We start from the raw sequence: 17,274 nt of genomic DNA on the forward strand, positions 1-17,274 counted from the left end.
GCTCTCCTATGCATGTCATCCAGCCTTCAGATTCAGGTTTCTCCTTCGCATCAAGTTTTGATGTTACGAAGCATTTCCACCACACTGACAACTCTGTTAAGTAAGTATACAAAGATATAAAAACAGCTGTCCATGTGCAGCCAGTGATTTTGAGATTTGATGATTGAAGTCTTGTTCAATGAAGCGATATACGAACTGAGAGAATGCTGAGCATTCTTCCCAACATATAACAGATATTTCTGAGTGGTCATTAAACTGATAAATAGAAGCAAATGTACTTAGCCTATCTAGTTACTGTCAACTTTGGAATTTTAATTTAACTACTATTATAACACTGTAAATTAACCCAACTATTATTTAAACCTCCTTGTTACTGAAAATGCAAGTGAATGTATTATTTTCAAATCAGCTGGGAGCAAGAGTTCGCTATAAATCCAAAAGTGCACAATTCCTTCAGTGAGCCATGGCTCTTTTTACCTTGCTCGCTGAGGAAGTTCGGCTCACTGCCAATGTTCAGTATTCCGATAATGAACCGTGTGTGTGTTGTGCCTCACTGATTATGAGCGCGCCACTCAGCATTGTCTGCTGCGAGTCACCTGACTTGTGGGATCCAGGGACAAGAGTCTCATTATGTAATCCTCCAAAATTATAAAGTTATTTTGTGTACTGCCATTAATAAGGAATAAACAGAATACACATTGAAGGAGTGTGTTGCTATTGGACTAAACAAAAAAGTGATTGAATGGGTGACACTAGAAAACAGAACTGAGAGAATAGGTGAAACGTTATTTGATTCTGGTAGGTAGGTAGGTAGGTAGGTAGGTAGGTAGGTAGGTGGGTGGGTGGGTAGGTGGGTAGGTAGGTAGGTAGGTAGGTTCTGCAAGGTGGTATTATTGGCCCTTTCATGTTTTCTTATATCCAGGGTATTCCCAAACATGAGGGAAGAAACTGGGGGATGGACAATACACTCCAAAATTACATAAAAATGGGGGAGAGTTCATATTCAGGATTAAGCTGGAGCCAGGCATACTGTTATGGACATCGCAATACTTAGCCAGCATGTACAACCAGGTTGCCATCAAATATATGCAATGCCTGGAGAGTTTGAAGTGTCAATCAATAAGGCAGTGTGTACAGGAGTGCATTCAAGCACATGATGGACATTTTGAGCACTTCTTGTATTAGAATGCAGTATCACTGAAGATGGTTTTCCATGGTTTCCCATTTTTTACACCAGGCAAATGCTGGGACTGTACCTTAATTAAGGCCACAGTTGCTTCCTTTCCTCTCCTAACCCTTTCCTATCCTATCTTCACCTTCCTGTGTCAGTGCGATGTAAAGCAAAACATTGTAAATTGTAGTATGAGGCTGTACAATAGAACACAGAAGCATGTCTGACTGTACTGCTGTAAATGAGGCAGCTGCATGCGGAAGCTCATCTGTGCTTGTCTGGGAATAGATATGGAAAAGTGAAAGAAAACAGAATCAGCTATAAGTAACAGGAACTAAAGCATACAGGAGATCTAGGAAAGCCTGTTAGAACAACCATAGCAGTGTGACCGAGCAAGTGCCTGCATTGTTTGGGCCACATAACTATCAACTTGCGTTCGGGAGATAGTAGGTTCGAACCCCACTGATGGCAGGCCTGAAGATGGTTTTCTGTGGTTTCCTCTCTCATCATAGCCATAAGACCTATCTGTGTTGGTTCAACGTAAAGCAAATAGTTTAAAAAAAAAATGTTGCAATCAATCAATCTGAAAAGGTAGGAAACTTTAAGAATAAAAGATAGAAGATAGATATAAAAGAAAAGCAGATGTGTATGGTGAATAATGTTCAATGTTCAATGAACAGTATATGGCTGTCTGATAGAACACAGAAGCACATGTGATTATATAGCTGAAAATGAGACAACAGCACACAAAAACACGTCTGATCGTATTGCTATAAATGAGACAACTGACAGTGAGCACAATAAAATTTTCTCACAGAATAATATCTTCTTCCTGCATGTTTTATGCAGTTTGCCCAAGCAGAAGTTATAATGTTTCCGATCACCTCATTCGTGAGTCTGTCAACATCTGCTCTCCAGCACTTTGGCCTGGAGTGGTGGTAGTGCGATGCTCATATCTCAAAACCGGTGGCTTTAGGACCCAAAAATCTTTGTCCCTTCCTTGTACAACAAATTTTATTTTTGACTGTATTAGCCTATGCTACTGTGGTGAAGGGCTTCAATCTGGAGCAGAAGCTGAATTTTGAAAAGTCCTTTCTAGGGCAAAAATGAACCTTTGTTGCTAATTTAATGTTTCTAAGTCTTTTGGATCTGGAGATTTTGTGATCAGTGAGTGATATTTGGGTTTTTCTTACTTTTAAAAACTCCATTCAAGTTTATTCATCTCCAAATGTTATTCCATGCTATCTCTCCACTGACAGCTCAAAACATACCACTTAGTTGAGCAGCTCATCTCCTAACTCCCAAGTATTTCCAGCCCAAAGTTTGCGACATTTTTATAACACTACACCTTTGTCCAAAATCACTCTGAGAAAATCATATTGCTTTCCTTTGGATCTTTCCTCGTTCTTGAACCAAATAATCCTGGTGAGGGTCTCACACACAAGAACTGTACATAATTGTATACCTTGTATTGTATGATGAATACCCTTATAACCATGTGAAGAGATCAACAACCTTTGATTACCCAGTATATTAATTAATACCTACATACTTACAGAGATCCCTATGAGGTACTTTCACTCCATCAATATAGTAATTAAAACTGTGAAACTTACAATCATACTTTATACCCTATTTACTATCTTACAACTTTGTCAAAGTCTTTTTGCAGTCACTCATAATCTTGTAACCTTCTCATTACTCCAAATAGCATAACATCATCCACAAAATGCCATATCTGAGACTGCAGTTAATTACTCATGTAAGTTATAATGCTGCCTTTATAATAACTAAGCAATTCAATTGTAACCAGCTGTAGGCGAGGAACCCTGCCATCATAATGAGGACTTCCAAAGTCGAGTATGACTGGCAGTAGGTAGGGAGGCCTGTCATTATAATGAAAATATCCCAACTCAATTGTGACTGGCAGTAGACAAGGGGGCCTGCTGTTATAATGAAAATTCCCCAACTTGATTGTGACTGGCAGCTGGAAACAGGGTCCTGTCATTATAATGAGAACTCGCCAAAGGGATTGTGACTGGCAGTAGGAAATGGGGCCTGCCATTATAATAAAAACTCCCCAACATGGACTTTACATGAGAAATGATGCATGACGACTTCCCCTTGGTGTTTCTCAGATAATGCTGAGAGCATACTCACGAGTATAGTATTTTGCCTAGAATTCCATTCACAATGTAGAGTTCTGTAGCGAAGCACAGGTAAAATCAATCAAACCATCACCATTGATCTGCATTTAGGGTAGTCACCCAAGTGGCATATTCCCTATCTGTTGTTCAACTAATCTTAAACAATTGCAAATTGGAAATTTATTGAACAGCTCCCTTGGTAAATTACTTCAATACCTAACTCCCCTTCTTACAAACAAATATTTGCCCCAATATTCCACCTTGAATTCTAATTTTATCTTCATATTGTGATCTTTCCTACTTTTAAAAACACCACTCAAACTTATTCATCCACTAATGTCATTCCACATCATTCCTCCATTGACAGCTCACAACATACCACTTATATACAAACTTCAACTTGCAAGTTTGAGAAGTTTTACCTTTCCACCACTTAGTCAAGCAGCTCGTCTCCACTTGCCCAAGTCTTCCCAGTCCAAACTTTAAAATATTTGTATATTATTATTATTATTATTATTATTATTATTATTATTATTATTATTATTATTATTATTATTATTATTATTATTATTATTATTATTATTATTATTATTTCGGAAATCACCCAAAACAAATCAATCTGCTTTTATCTGGATTTTTATCAGTTCTTGAATCAAATAATCTTGGTGAGGACCCCATGCACTGGAACCATACTCTGGTTGGGGGTTTACTAGAGACTTATATGCCCTCTCATTTACATCCTTGCTACAACCTCTAAATAACATCATAACCATGTGTAGAGATCTGTACCCTTTATCTACAATCCCATTTATGCGATTATAGTAACACCTAGGTACTTACAGTGATCCCCATACCGAGCTCGATAGCTGCAGTCGCTTAAGTGCGGCCAGTATCCAGTATTCGGGAGATAGTAGGTTCAAACCCCACTGTCGGCAGCCCTGAAGATGGTTTTCCCGTGGTTTCCCATTTTCACACCAGGCACATGCTGGGGCTGTACTGTAATTAAGGCCACGGCCGCTTCCTTCCCACTCCTAGCCCTTTCCTATCCCAACGTTGCCATAAGACCTACCTGTGTCGGTTCGACATAAAGCAACTAAAAAAAATAAAAAGTGATCCCCATAAGGAACTTCCACTCTATCAACACAGTAATTAAAACTTCTTATCAGTGAAACTCACAACCTGACTTTTAACCCAGTTTATCATATCTTGACTATGTTGCTGTCCATCTTTTGTAGTCTTTTTGTAGTTGTTCACAATCTTGTAACTTATTTACTACTCTATGCAGAATAACATCATCTGCAAAAAGACTTATCTCTGATTCCAGTTTGTTACTCATATCATAACATAAAGATCTAATAATACTGCCTTGAGCAATTTCCCACTTCATGATTACAGGATCAGATAAAGCTTCACCTACTCTAATTCTTTGAGTTCTTTTTTCTAGAAATATAGCCACCCATTCAGTCACTTTCTTGTCTAGTCCAATTGCAGTAATTTTTGCCAGTAGTCTCCCATGATCTACCCTATCAAATGCCTTAGATAGGTCAATTGCGATACAGTCTATTTGACCTCCTGAATCCAAGATATCTGCTATATCTTGCTGGAATCCATCAAGTTGAGCTTCAGTAGAATAACCTTTCCTAAACCCGAACTTCCTTCTATCGAACCAGTTATTAATTTTGCAAACATGTCTAATAAAATCAGAAAGAATGCTTTCCCAAAGCTTACATGCAATACATGCTAAACTGACTGGCCTGTAATTTTCAGCTTTATGTCTATCATACTTTCCTTTACACATGGGGCCTACTATAGCAACTCTCCATTTATTTGGTATAGCTCCATCATGCAAACAGTAATCAAATAACTACTTCAGATATGGTACTATATCCCAACCCATTGTCTTTAGCATATCCCCAAAAATCTTATCAATTCCAGCCACTTTTCTAGTTTTCAACTTTTGTATCTTGTTGTAAATGTCTATGTTATTCGTAGATAAATTTCAATACTTCATTAATATTAGTCACCTCCTCTATCTGGAAATTATCCTTATAACCAACAATCTTTACATACTGCTGCTTTCTGTAGATCCTAGCATACACACTCCCCTTGTTAATTAATCATTCCTGGAATGTCCTTCTTGGAACATGTTTCTATCTTAAAGTACATATACATACCCTTCCATTTTTCACTAAAATTTGTGTGACTGCCAATTATGCTTGCCATCATGTTATCCTTAGCCGACTTCTTTACTAGATTCAATTTCCTAGTTAATTCCTTCAATTTCTCCTTACTTCCACAAACATTTCTAACTCAATTTATTTCCAACCTGCACCTTCTTCATAGTCTCTTTACCTCTCTGTTATAATATAGCAGGTCTTTGGCATTCCTTACCACCTTTAAAGGTAAGGTACACTCCAAAGACATCTAGTTGTGCATTATCTTTAGAAATGAGCCTTACACCTAGAATTTCATGTTCGTCATCTTTAACTTTTTCGTAGCTTACAAATTCTTCTTTCACTAGAATGAATACTTCCCCTCCTACCATTCCTATCCTACAATAAACACTCCAGTTTCATGCGAACATTTCTGCATATTACTTCTCAGCCATGATTAAACTCCTGTTACAATATCTGGTAAGTATATATTAAATTAATTTTATCCCTTTCTTTACAATAATTCTACAGTTCAACACTAACATTTTTATGTCATCCGTACCTGACTTCCACATCCCTGTACCCTTATCAACGTTCCCTAGTTCACCCAGTTTCCCTGAATGTACCTTCCTATAACCCTTCTAAACAAAATTTTATAACTTATACGTACCACTGTGGTTCAAGTGAAAGTTATCTGAGCGCAGATCCCTATCTCTTACCCACCCATTAGGATTTGGAAATCTCACTCCCAATTTTCCACATACCCACTTCATAGTCTCAATTTAAATTCCCGATTATCTTCCAGTCAGTATCTCTCCTACACAGTATTCCACTGATAACAATTTCTGCTTCCTTAAACTTCCATACTGCATTTATCAAATCCCACACATCCCCAACTATATTGCTACTTATACCTGCTTGCCTTAGGTTGTTGGGACCAATGTGAAACACTACCACCTTCTCCTTTCCCTCCTCCTCTTCCACTTTCTTCAACATCTGCCTTAACCTAATTCCTGGATAACCCTCTACCCTGATTCACTTTCCTCCACATGTCTAACAATGGAATCCCCCATGACCAGAGCCTCAACTCTACTCACCTCATTTGATCCCCTCCTCCCTCTCTTTCCTGACAGATGCAAAAGCTATTTCCTCCTCCATTTCTTTTATCTCCCACGACCCTGAACACCTTTCTTTTCCTATCCTCTACTCTACTTTTCCCTTTCCTCCTACTTCCACCCTCCTCAGCAATAGTTCCCTCTTCCTCATCTTTCCTCTGTTGTTCTACCTGCAATGACTCATACCGATTTCTCACAGACACCTGTCCTGAATTCTGACCCTGAATAGAACCCTTAGCCTGCAATTTCCTTCCCCTTAAAACATAAGACCATCTGTCTTCTATAATTCCCCCCCTTTCCTTCCCGCCCCTCCTGTACACCTACCATATACTGTATATTGTTTGTGGGAGGCCTATCTTCCTTCCTGTCCTCTGAGAGAATCCTACTTTTCTCCCTCAAATTCTCCAACTCCTCCTCCATTCTCCTTAATGCCCGGCCACACCCCAGTTCCTATACCTGCATACTGATTCTTTACAGAGTAATGGAAAAAGCAAAGAAAGAATAATTCTGTGCAAAAAGAAAATCAAAGGAAAGAAATACTGCATTGTCTAGGATAATACACAAAGATCATACGACAATAAGATAATTAATATACTAACTACGCTACAATACTACTTAGTTGTATTATCTTATTATATTTTTTCCTACAACGCCCTAAAAGAATGAAAACTGCCATTAATTATGGAATATCGAAATGAATACACAAGAATTACACAATACTAAACTGCAGTTAAGACCATCCCAATTACAACTACAAAATTCTAGTAAGAGCTAAGTTTCAAAAGAGATATTTCTCCTACTACACAGTAGCTAGTATGAAGATAAAGTTTGAATTCAAGAGGACAAATTGGGGCAAATATTCATTTATGTTGTTGTTTGAGTCATCAGTCCATAGACTGGTTTGATCAGCTCTCCATGCCACCTTACCCTGTGCTAAACTTTTCACTTCTAAATAACTGCTGCATCCTACATCTGCTCTAATCTGCTTGTCATATTCATACCTTGGTCTATCTCTACCATTCTTACCGCCTACACTTCCCCCCAAAACCAACTGAACAAGTCCTAGGTGTCTTAATATGTGTCATACCATTCTATCTCTTTTTCTGGTTAAATTTAACCAAATCTGTTGTGTGTGTCCTCCACATCGCAAGCTCTGCGCCTACAAGCTCCGCAACCCGCCGCAGCACCGAAGTTTCTAGCAGTTACGAGGTATCTTCACTGCGACTGGCACACTCACCGATGACGTCAGCCAGCGATATATAAGGAGCTTCATTCCGAGCCTCTCCAGGACTACCCCAATGTTCGACGACCAGACCACACCGCAAGTCAGACACGGAGGCATTCCTCTTAAAAACGTGTTTTGAACAAGTGGACAAATTGCTGGCCGTGAGGTTTCATCTCTGAACATTGCCTCATTATCCTGATCCTCGTAGCCACATCGAGCCCTGAGTATAGCATTCTGCTACTCACCAGTGCTCCGACGTCCACCTTAGCATTCTGCTATTTGAATAAATTAATGCAAGTTCCTTGCAAGTATAAACCTAGTACCAGCATTCTGCCTCTCTCTACAAGTTACGCTTGTAATTTCACAGAAGATAGTTTTCGACTATCAGGACAATTTATTAGTGAAACAGACCATCTCCTCAAGATAGAACTAAGTGTATATAGAACTCTCGTATTGTATAATTGTACATATGCAACAGACATTCAATTTAAGACTTAATTTCAAGACTTAATTTCAACATTAACTGCGTGCATTCAATCAAGTTTCAAGGAGAATTCAGTTTTATTTCTTATATATATTGTATCAAATCATTGAAACAATAAACTTTATGTCGTGTCACTGTACACCAAGTTCCTTGTATATAACAAAATTGATCTCTCACCAATTCAATTCAATATCTCTTCATTTGTGATTTGATCTATCCATCTCACCTTCAGCATTCTTCTGTAACACCACGCTTTGAAAGCTTCTGTTCTCTTTCTTGCTGAGGTAGTTATCATTAATGTTTCGCTTCCATACAATGCCACGCTCCAGACAAAAGTCTTCAAAAACATCATTTTAATTCCTATATCAATGTTCAAAGTGAGCAAATTTCTTTTCTTAAGAAAGACTTTGTTTGCTTGTGATAGTCTGCATTTTATGTCCTTCTTACTTCTGCCATAGTTAGTTTTATACTACTCAAGTAACAATATTCATCTACTTCCTTTTAAAACTTCATTTCCGAATCTAATATTACCTGCGTCACCTGACTTTGTTCGAATGCACTCCAATACTTTTGTTTTGTTTGCAGACCAAACTCCTTACTCTGAAACCTATACAAAATAATTGAAAGAATGTTGCTCAATCACTTAATGGGAGTAGTAGACCAAGTCCTAATCCCTCAGCAATGTGGCTTCCACCCAGGAAAGTGTTACAAAGCACAGATTTTACATCTAACCCAGCACATTAAGGACAGGTTTGAAATGAAGAATATCACAGGTGTGGCTTTTGTGGATATCTCAGCCACCTACGATACAGTAAATCACAGGACATTATTACACAAGCTTTATAGAATGATTACAGACATCAAGGTAACCAAGATGATAGCTACTCTCCTGGAAAATCATCCCTTTTTTGTTGCATTCCGAAGACGCCGAAGCAGATGGAAAAATCAAAGGAATGGACTACCTCAAGGTAGTGGTCTCGCTCCTATTCTTTTCAACATCTACACTAATGACCAGCCATTACCAGAAAATACTAAAAACTTTATCTATGCTGATGACCTTGCACTTACAACTAATTTTTTGCTATTTGCTTTACGTCGCACCGACACAGATAGGTCTTATGGCGACGATGGGATAGGAGAGGCCTAGGAATGGGAAGGAAGCAGCCGTGGCCTTAATTAAGGTACAGCACCAGCATTTTCCTGGTGTGAAAATGGGAAACCATGGAAAACCATCTTCAGGGCTGCCGACAGTGGGGTTCGAACCCACTATCTCCCGATAACTGGATACTGGCCGCACTTAAGCGACTGCAGCTATCGAGCTCGGTCCTTACAACTCAAACTGATACCTTTGATGAAGTAGAGCTCTCTTTAACTGCTGCATTAGAAGAGCTAGGCACCTATTATGAGCAAAACCAACTCAAACCAAATCCAGCTAAGACTCAAATATTTGTGCGTTTCACCTGCAGCATGCACAGGCCACTCAGAAACTCAAAGTACTATGGAAAGGGAACTTACTGGAACACTGCTTTACACCAAAGTACCTGGGAGTTATGCTGGACTGCACATTAACATATAAAAAACATTGGCACTTAAAACAAAAGATAGCTGCTAGAAACAACATTCTACGAAAACTGTCAGGAACAAGTTGGGAAACACAACCACAAACAATTAGAACATCAGAGTAGAGTAGCTCTATGCTATTCTGCAGGAGAATATGCCTCCCCGGTTTGGTACAGGTCAGCTCACACGAAGCAGGTAGACATCGCTCTAAACGAAAGCTGCAGGATCATTATTGGATGTTTAAAACCTACACCCATTGAGAAGATCCAACTTTTTGCTGGTATTGCTCCCAGTGAGATTTGTAGGGAGGTAGCAGCTAAAAAAGAGAGGCTCCAATCATCTTCTTCAAAAGCACAGCCTCTCTATGGATACCACCCAGCCACACAGAGGCTAAAATCTAGAAAAAGTAGTGGACAGTATGGAAAGCCCTTAACAGACTGTGTACAGAAGTCGGCAGAACAAATGTAAATTTGCGGAAGTGGAGTTTCTCAAGCGATTCATCACTTTGTGATTGCGGAGAGCAGCAGACGATCCAACATCTATGTCAGTGTGTTTTATGTCCTTCAATGTGCACTATGAAAGACTTGATTGCAGCCTCCCCCAACGCTATTGACATCGCCCTATACTGGGCAAGAATCATCTAGATTTCGAATTCTTGCTTTATTTGTGATTGTTTGTATAATAAACCTGTATATTTGTATTGTAGGAATGTAGATATCATGGTTTTTTTAAAATATCTGTATGTAAAGTTGGTACTTCTGACCCGAATAAAGAAAAGAAAGTTTTGGACTTATTTACCTTCATCTTGTACTCCTTACCCTACACTCTGCCCATACCATTCAGCAATTTCTCCAGATCTTCTGCAGCCTCAGACAGAATAACAATATAATAAGCAAATCTCAGGGTTTCAATTCCCTCTCCTTGGATTGTGTTTCTCTTTCCAAATTCCTCTTTGATTTCATTTTCTGCCTATTCCATATAAACATTGAAAAGGAGGAGGACACAAATTGCAACCTTGCCTCACTCCTTTCTGAATTGCTGCTTCTTTTTCAAAGCCCTCGATTCTTATCACCGCAGACTGATTTTTATACAGATTGTAGATAATTCTTGTTCTTGATATTTGATCCCGATCACCTTCAGAATCTCAAATAGCTTGGTCCAATCAACATTATCAAGTGCCTTTTCAAGATCTATGAATGGCGTGTATGAGGGCTTGTCCTTCTTAATTTAATCCTCTAAGATAAGACGTAAAGTTAGGATTGCTTCACGTGTTCCTACATATTTTCTGAAGCCAAATTGATCTTCTCCCAACTCAGTTTCAACTTGTCTTTCCATTCTTCTGTAAATAATACATTTATACAGAGAGAAATTAGGGATTGGAATAATTTACCAAGGAAAATATTGGATAGATCTCCAATTTCTTCAAAATCATTTAAGAAGAGACTACTGTAGATAAACAACTGATAGGAAATCTGTCACTGGCAACAACCCTAAAATGCTGATTGATTGATTGATTGATTGATTGATTGATTGATTGATTTTAGTTTATATCATCCCTGCTCATGCTTGTCTGATCAGCAACACCTGTCCTGAATTCTGCTCCTGAACAGAGTCCTTATACTAACAGTAGTGCCCATCGTTGCCGATACAATCATTTAGCACACGCATGATTACATTTTTTTCCCCACTTCATACTGTTCCCTGGATTCTGAGGCACATAAGTGTGCTTGCCTGTCCCTGCCAGTGGCTTATTGTGATGAATTTGCTGCCTTGCTCTCTGTGGCCCTTTGCAGTTTCATTATATATATATATATTTTTTCATTATTGCTGATCTTGATTTGCTCCCTTCCAGTATAAAAAAAGGCCAAGTACTGGGTTTAAGACAATATTAACAAATGTACAGAGCCTTTAAAATGCTGCCAGAATGATCTATAAAGCAACTCTCTTTACATGACTGTCATTAATATTTCCCTTATTTTTCACTATATCAGAAAAAGGTATAAAACAAATTTCTCCATGGAATATTTTCATGAAAAACCAACTGAAAAGAGATATATCAAGTGTTACACTTTAGGCACCCCTTCCTGCTGAAATGTTTTGAGCAACTTAAAGCAAAGATCCTACTTGACCTTATTCTAAACTGAAACACCAATTTTCATTAAAATCCACCCATAAGCCATTAAAATGATTGTCAGAATACAATAACTGACTGGAATGTCATGGTTAAGAAGCAGAGCTATCATAGGGAATGCTTGATCAAATGAAAAACAGCATAGGCCTAGTTTCTCTCTTTTCACAAACAGTACTATGCTGGTGTTCTAACAATACTAAGTTCCAAAGCTGGAATGAATTGCCCATAAAGAGTGATGGACAGTGCTCTGCTCTATCAGAACATGTATGAACCAGAGGGATGACATGCCACCATCTACCAGAGATGAGTGGCAGCAGAAGAGAATACAACAAAATATAATGTATTTTATGGGCTTTCGATATTTTGGACCTTCACATTTATTTTTATTTTTGTGATTCTGTGATATTAGGGCATCCAATGTAAAGGAAGTCCTCCTTCCTCCTTTTATGACTCCCTCTTTCCTTACTCCTTCACAAATTTTTCTCCTTTTGATAGTCATCTCTCTCATTTTCTTTGTCGATATGGGCTACTTTAAAGATGGTTTTGCATGGTTTCCCATTTACACATAAGACAAATTCTGGAGGCTATGGCCACTACCTTCCCAATCCTAGCCCTTTCCCATCCTTGCATTGCCACGTTAACATGCACTATTATTTATTCTTTTTGCTAGTGGCTTTACGTTGCGCCGTCAGATAGGTCTTACTGCGACGCTGTGTATTATTATCACCATAAATCAGAACTGTACATATTACCTTAATAAATAGTATAATACTTTTAATTTAATGTATTGCTGTCTTGATATAGTACATTTAGCAACTGAGGATGATCCCAACAGAGGATCGAAACTAGTCCTGCATTCATAATGTACTTTCAAATGTAAATATATATAATTAACACATATATATATTTATTGAACGACTTCCCGCAATTACGGGTGTCCACAATGGACAAAGTAAAGCATATCAGGCTAGAGAATGTTTCATCATATAGAAATATAGAGGTGATACGGATTTTTTAAAATTATGGAGGTCTAAACAGATGAGATTTCAGGATGTACGGATCCACATATGGTGGTGGTAACTATTCTTTCAATGCTGTTCATAGGCAGGTTGAACTTCTTCCAGAATTCTATGAACAAGGCAGGTATTGATTAGGTGGAGAATCCCAAACCTACAATTGTGAACTGTTGAATTATCAATACGGAAATGAAATTGATAACATACGGCTAAATCAATAGCAAAGAAAAATGTAATACTCAAATATCTATGTTATTAGTTGTTCTAATGATAAATATTACTCAACAAAATTACAGAGAATATACTTTCTGATCATTAATGTCTAATACAGATTTACTGACTAGCTATGGTAACACAGATATTCATGAATTTAGACTTTTGTTATTTAGTTCATGTAAACGCTGAGCATTGCAAACATCAAAATATTGTTCAATTGTGATAACTGGTGACAGTGGTGGGTTTGGTCACGATTGTCTCATGGTGAAAAATAACATGACCAGAAAATGTAATTACACTGTTGCCTAACCCAGGGTATTCACAGAGGGCAGCTCCAATGCTGACCCCAGGTCAACTCTGGGCTCTCAGTGCTGAGAGCAAACCCCAAAGGAGGGAGATAGCGAGTGAAAGGAGGAGGGACAGAGGACAGAGAGGTGTAAAATTGGCACATTTTATCAGACCTAGAAAGAATTCATAAATGACAAAAATCAGCCTTTAAAAAATAATATACCTAAATAAAGTTGCCCTATGTTTCTGCATTTAGGACAACCCTGACATTTCTTTGAATTCACCAACTTTGTGATGAATGCGTAGAATGAATGAGTAGAATGAATGCATAATGCTGCTTCCAAAGCAACATAGAACAAACATGACTTAGTTGTACTTGCATTCAAGTTCATGACTGAAAATATGTGTTCAAAAGGAATGTAGAGCAACACAAAGTAACTAATTTGCATGCAATGTGTGGATGTACAGAAACTCTTTTTGTTCCAAGTTCTTATAAAATGCAAGGAGGCTGCCTGGAATATTGTAATACCTATCTTTCAAAATTGTGTTACATTGAAGCCTTATCAGCTCTGACTGGAATCTGCTCAAAATTTACAGGAAAAGGCATCATAAAAATGTTAAATTCATGCAACATTCCTTTGATATTTCTGAATCACTGTCGAATTGATTAAGGGCTTTCCAGTTACTATCAGTGTTATAATGAGATATGTCACATGGTTTTGAAGATAAGAATTCATTAAAAAATCCTTCTCCTGTAATTGTGAAAGCATCTGCCCCACATAGCACCAATCAACATATTTTTGCCCTGCAAAAAAAAAACATTTAAATCACTCAGATAGTTTGAAACATCTACTAAAAAGGCAAGTTCAGTAACCCAGCATGTGCATTCTTATATCACCACAGCCAGAGCCAGCAAGAAAGTAGTGAAGGTCAACCCTGGACATACACAGGGCTGCATCAGGGCTCCCTAGCCCTCATTCACCGATTTGGAATGGTCTGGCCTAACCAATTACATAACACAGTTGGTCAAAATATAGAAAATGTTTTTAAAAAAATATAAAAAAATTAGGAAATATTAGACAGCTAAGACCTCCAAATAAAAATACTCACAATCTGATGTTGTTTGTCAAAATTGTTTGTTGCAGTTGTTTGAGTGAGAGTTATTTTTGCAAACCACAACTCTATCTGAAGCTGGTAAGAGCTCAATTTCTCAAGATCTTTAACATTTTCCAAGTATTTATGATGCAAATCAAGGTACTTTTTCAGGCACTGTGTTCTGAAAAGAGAAAGAAGTTATAAGACAAGGAAAGATATTGTTCAACATATTCACAACTTGACAAGTTAATTTCCAAACACAGATCCTGAACAGACTGTACAGCAATACAGTAAATAATCATTACTTGTCTACACAAAGTATGAAATTGAAGATTGATTTATCAAAATTAGAAAACAATGAACTTCCTGAAGTCTGGAGTATTTATTCACACAGAAAGGAACAAAAAAGATATATATATAGAGAAAGGTAATAACATTTACTGTACATTGATCATTTGGGACCTATTTTTCCTTCTGCTTTGTCCTGTGTTACTAGTCTTTTTACCACTTGTATTGTTCATTTTTTGCCCCTTCCTTGTTCCTGTCCTTCTTGTTCTACACTTCCCACATCAAGAGTGAAGATCTGTTAAGATGGCCCTTCAATGAGTGCCGATGTCTGCCCTCCTGATGAAGCTGGGAAGCAGAAACTAGCTTATCAGTGGCTGAGAAGAAATGAATGTAGATGAGCTGGGACTGAAGAGGAGAGAGCCCATTTAGTTGAGGATGGAAATGTCTGATGATGTGGAGATTCTCCTTGTCGTTTTGCATTTTTATGCTTGTGTTTGTCTCCTCTTTCTAATGTTTCCTCTTCCCAAACTCACCTGTCATTATGTTTATCTTATTATGTGTTCTTGTTCTTGTTCCTATGACAAAAAGTGTACCATTAGAAAACTCTTAAACTGTTATTCTCTATCGAGTGATACTCAAAACATCACAGAGTGTATGTAAACCTTCCATTTGAATTCAAGAAATGCTTTCTGGGAGGGTTACTTATATTACATATAAATGTTGCAACACTGAATAGAGCTTTAACAGTTAGGGGATTAAGGTACATAGCATCAATCACCAGCCAGACTAAATTGCTACAAACTGCTAAAAATAATAAGATATAATAAGGGTCTTAAAATCGTTGAACAAGCAAGAATAAATCCCTCAATATGTTTTAATGACTCAGTTTTGAAACCTTCATCAGTCTGCACCAAATTCCAACTCACTGGTCAATGGTAAGACTCTGCACAGTATGAAACACTTTCCTTACTTTGTCAGTCACTTATCAACAAATGCTAAAGTATATGCTGAAACATACCACACTACCTCAGATGAGCTGTGGTGGCATTTGGCAGTCTCCATAAAATGGTCTTCAACAACCATGACCTCAGCATCAGATCAAGCTATACATCTACACTTACAGATAATAAAATAATGACACGTGGCCCCTGCAGAGGTCTTTCAAGTTGATGTTCGTATCAGATGACAGGGCCCTACCTAGGATGAAATATAATGTTGAAGATGGTACATACACATAGTACCCGAGCCTAAGGAAACAACCAATGAAAGTTAAATTGCCTGATAGTCTGGGAATCGAACCAGGACCCATTGGGCCAAAGGCCAGTATGGTAACCAGTCAACCATGGCTACAAGACCTGGATAACTTACAGATGACACCTAAAATGTCTGGAAAAATACAACCTTAGAAGAATACTTTGAGTAAATTGGTAAGACAATCGAACAAATATCAATATCTTGGATTTATTTATCGTATGGATTTTAGTGCCAGGAGTGTCCAAAGAAATGTTCAGCTCGCCTGGTGCAGGTTTTTATATTTGACGCTTATGGGCACCTGTGCTTCGGGATGTAGGATGACGATGATAATGATGAGATAGGGCGAGGGTGAAATCCGGTGTTGGCACGTAGCCTACTCCTGTCGAATAACACCAAGGAGTTTGCTCAAAGCTTTACATCTCCATCCGACGGATGAATCACCATCGACAGTGAACACTACGGAGAGGTCTGGAATTGAATTCAGGCTTTTGGCAAACGATCTAGTGATTGGAAATTGTATACCACCACCTCTCCTACCCTACCAGCCAACATTCTGATGGCGAAATTTTTTCAACCAAAGCAACTTGAACTGGCTAACCACAGTGTAATATCTCGGAAGAGGCTACAGCACTAGCAGTGATGCAAGGACTACAAACATCAACTTTGATGGGTAGCCACATCACCCATATGCCTAACACACACCTTTCAAAGTAAGTTACGTATTCTCAATTGTCTGGCTCCATGGCTAAATGGTTAGTGTGCTGGCCTTTGGTCACAGGGGTCCTGGGTTCAACTCCCGGCAGGGTCGGGAATTTTAACCATAATTGGTGAATTTCGCTGGCCCGGGGGCTAGGTGTATGTGTCGTCATATCATAATTTCATCCTCATCACGACACGCAGGTTGCCTACGGGTGTCAAATCGAAAGACCTGCATCTGGCGAGCCGAAATTGTCCTCGGACACTCCCAGCTCTAAAAGCCATACACCATTTCATTTTTATTCTCAACTGAAAGGTAGACAACACAATTAGAAGGAACAGCAAAAATGGTACATGGATGTTCTAATGACTAATGAAAAAAAACCTACAACCTGTTTTCCAGTCTTTGACCGGGTCAGGGATGTAATGAATGAA

At 38.3% G+C, this 17,274-nt stretch overlaps 1 protein-coding gene across 1 annotated transcript in view; it reads right to left on the reverse strand.

The window, feature by feature from the left end:
- LOC136885635 (T-cell immunomodulatory protein) overlaps positions 1 to 17,274 on the reverse strand; it is a 328,519-nt gene that overhangs the window by 58,847 nt on the left and 252,398 nt on the right. The window contains exon 10 of the mRNA XM_068230710.1: positions 14,617 to 14,782. Within this exon, the coding sequence (XP_068086811.1) occupies positions 14,617 to 14,782 (166 nt within the window). The remainder of the gene's footprint in view (positions 1 to 14,616; positions 14,783 to 17,274) is intronic.

Source organism: Anabrus simplex, chromosome 1 (genome assembly GCF_040414725.1).
Source record: "Anabrus simplex isolate iqAnaSimp1 chromosome 1, ASM4041472v1, whole genome shotgun sequence".
Taxonomy (NCBI): Eukaryota; Metazoa; Arthropoda; class Insecta; order Orthoptera; family Tettigoniidae; genus Anabrus; species Anabrus simplex.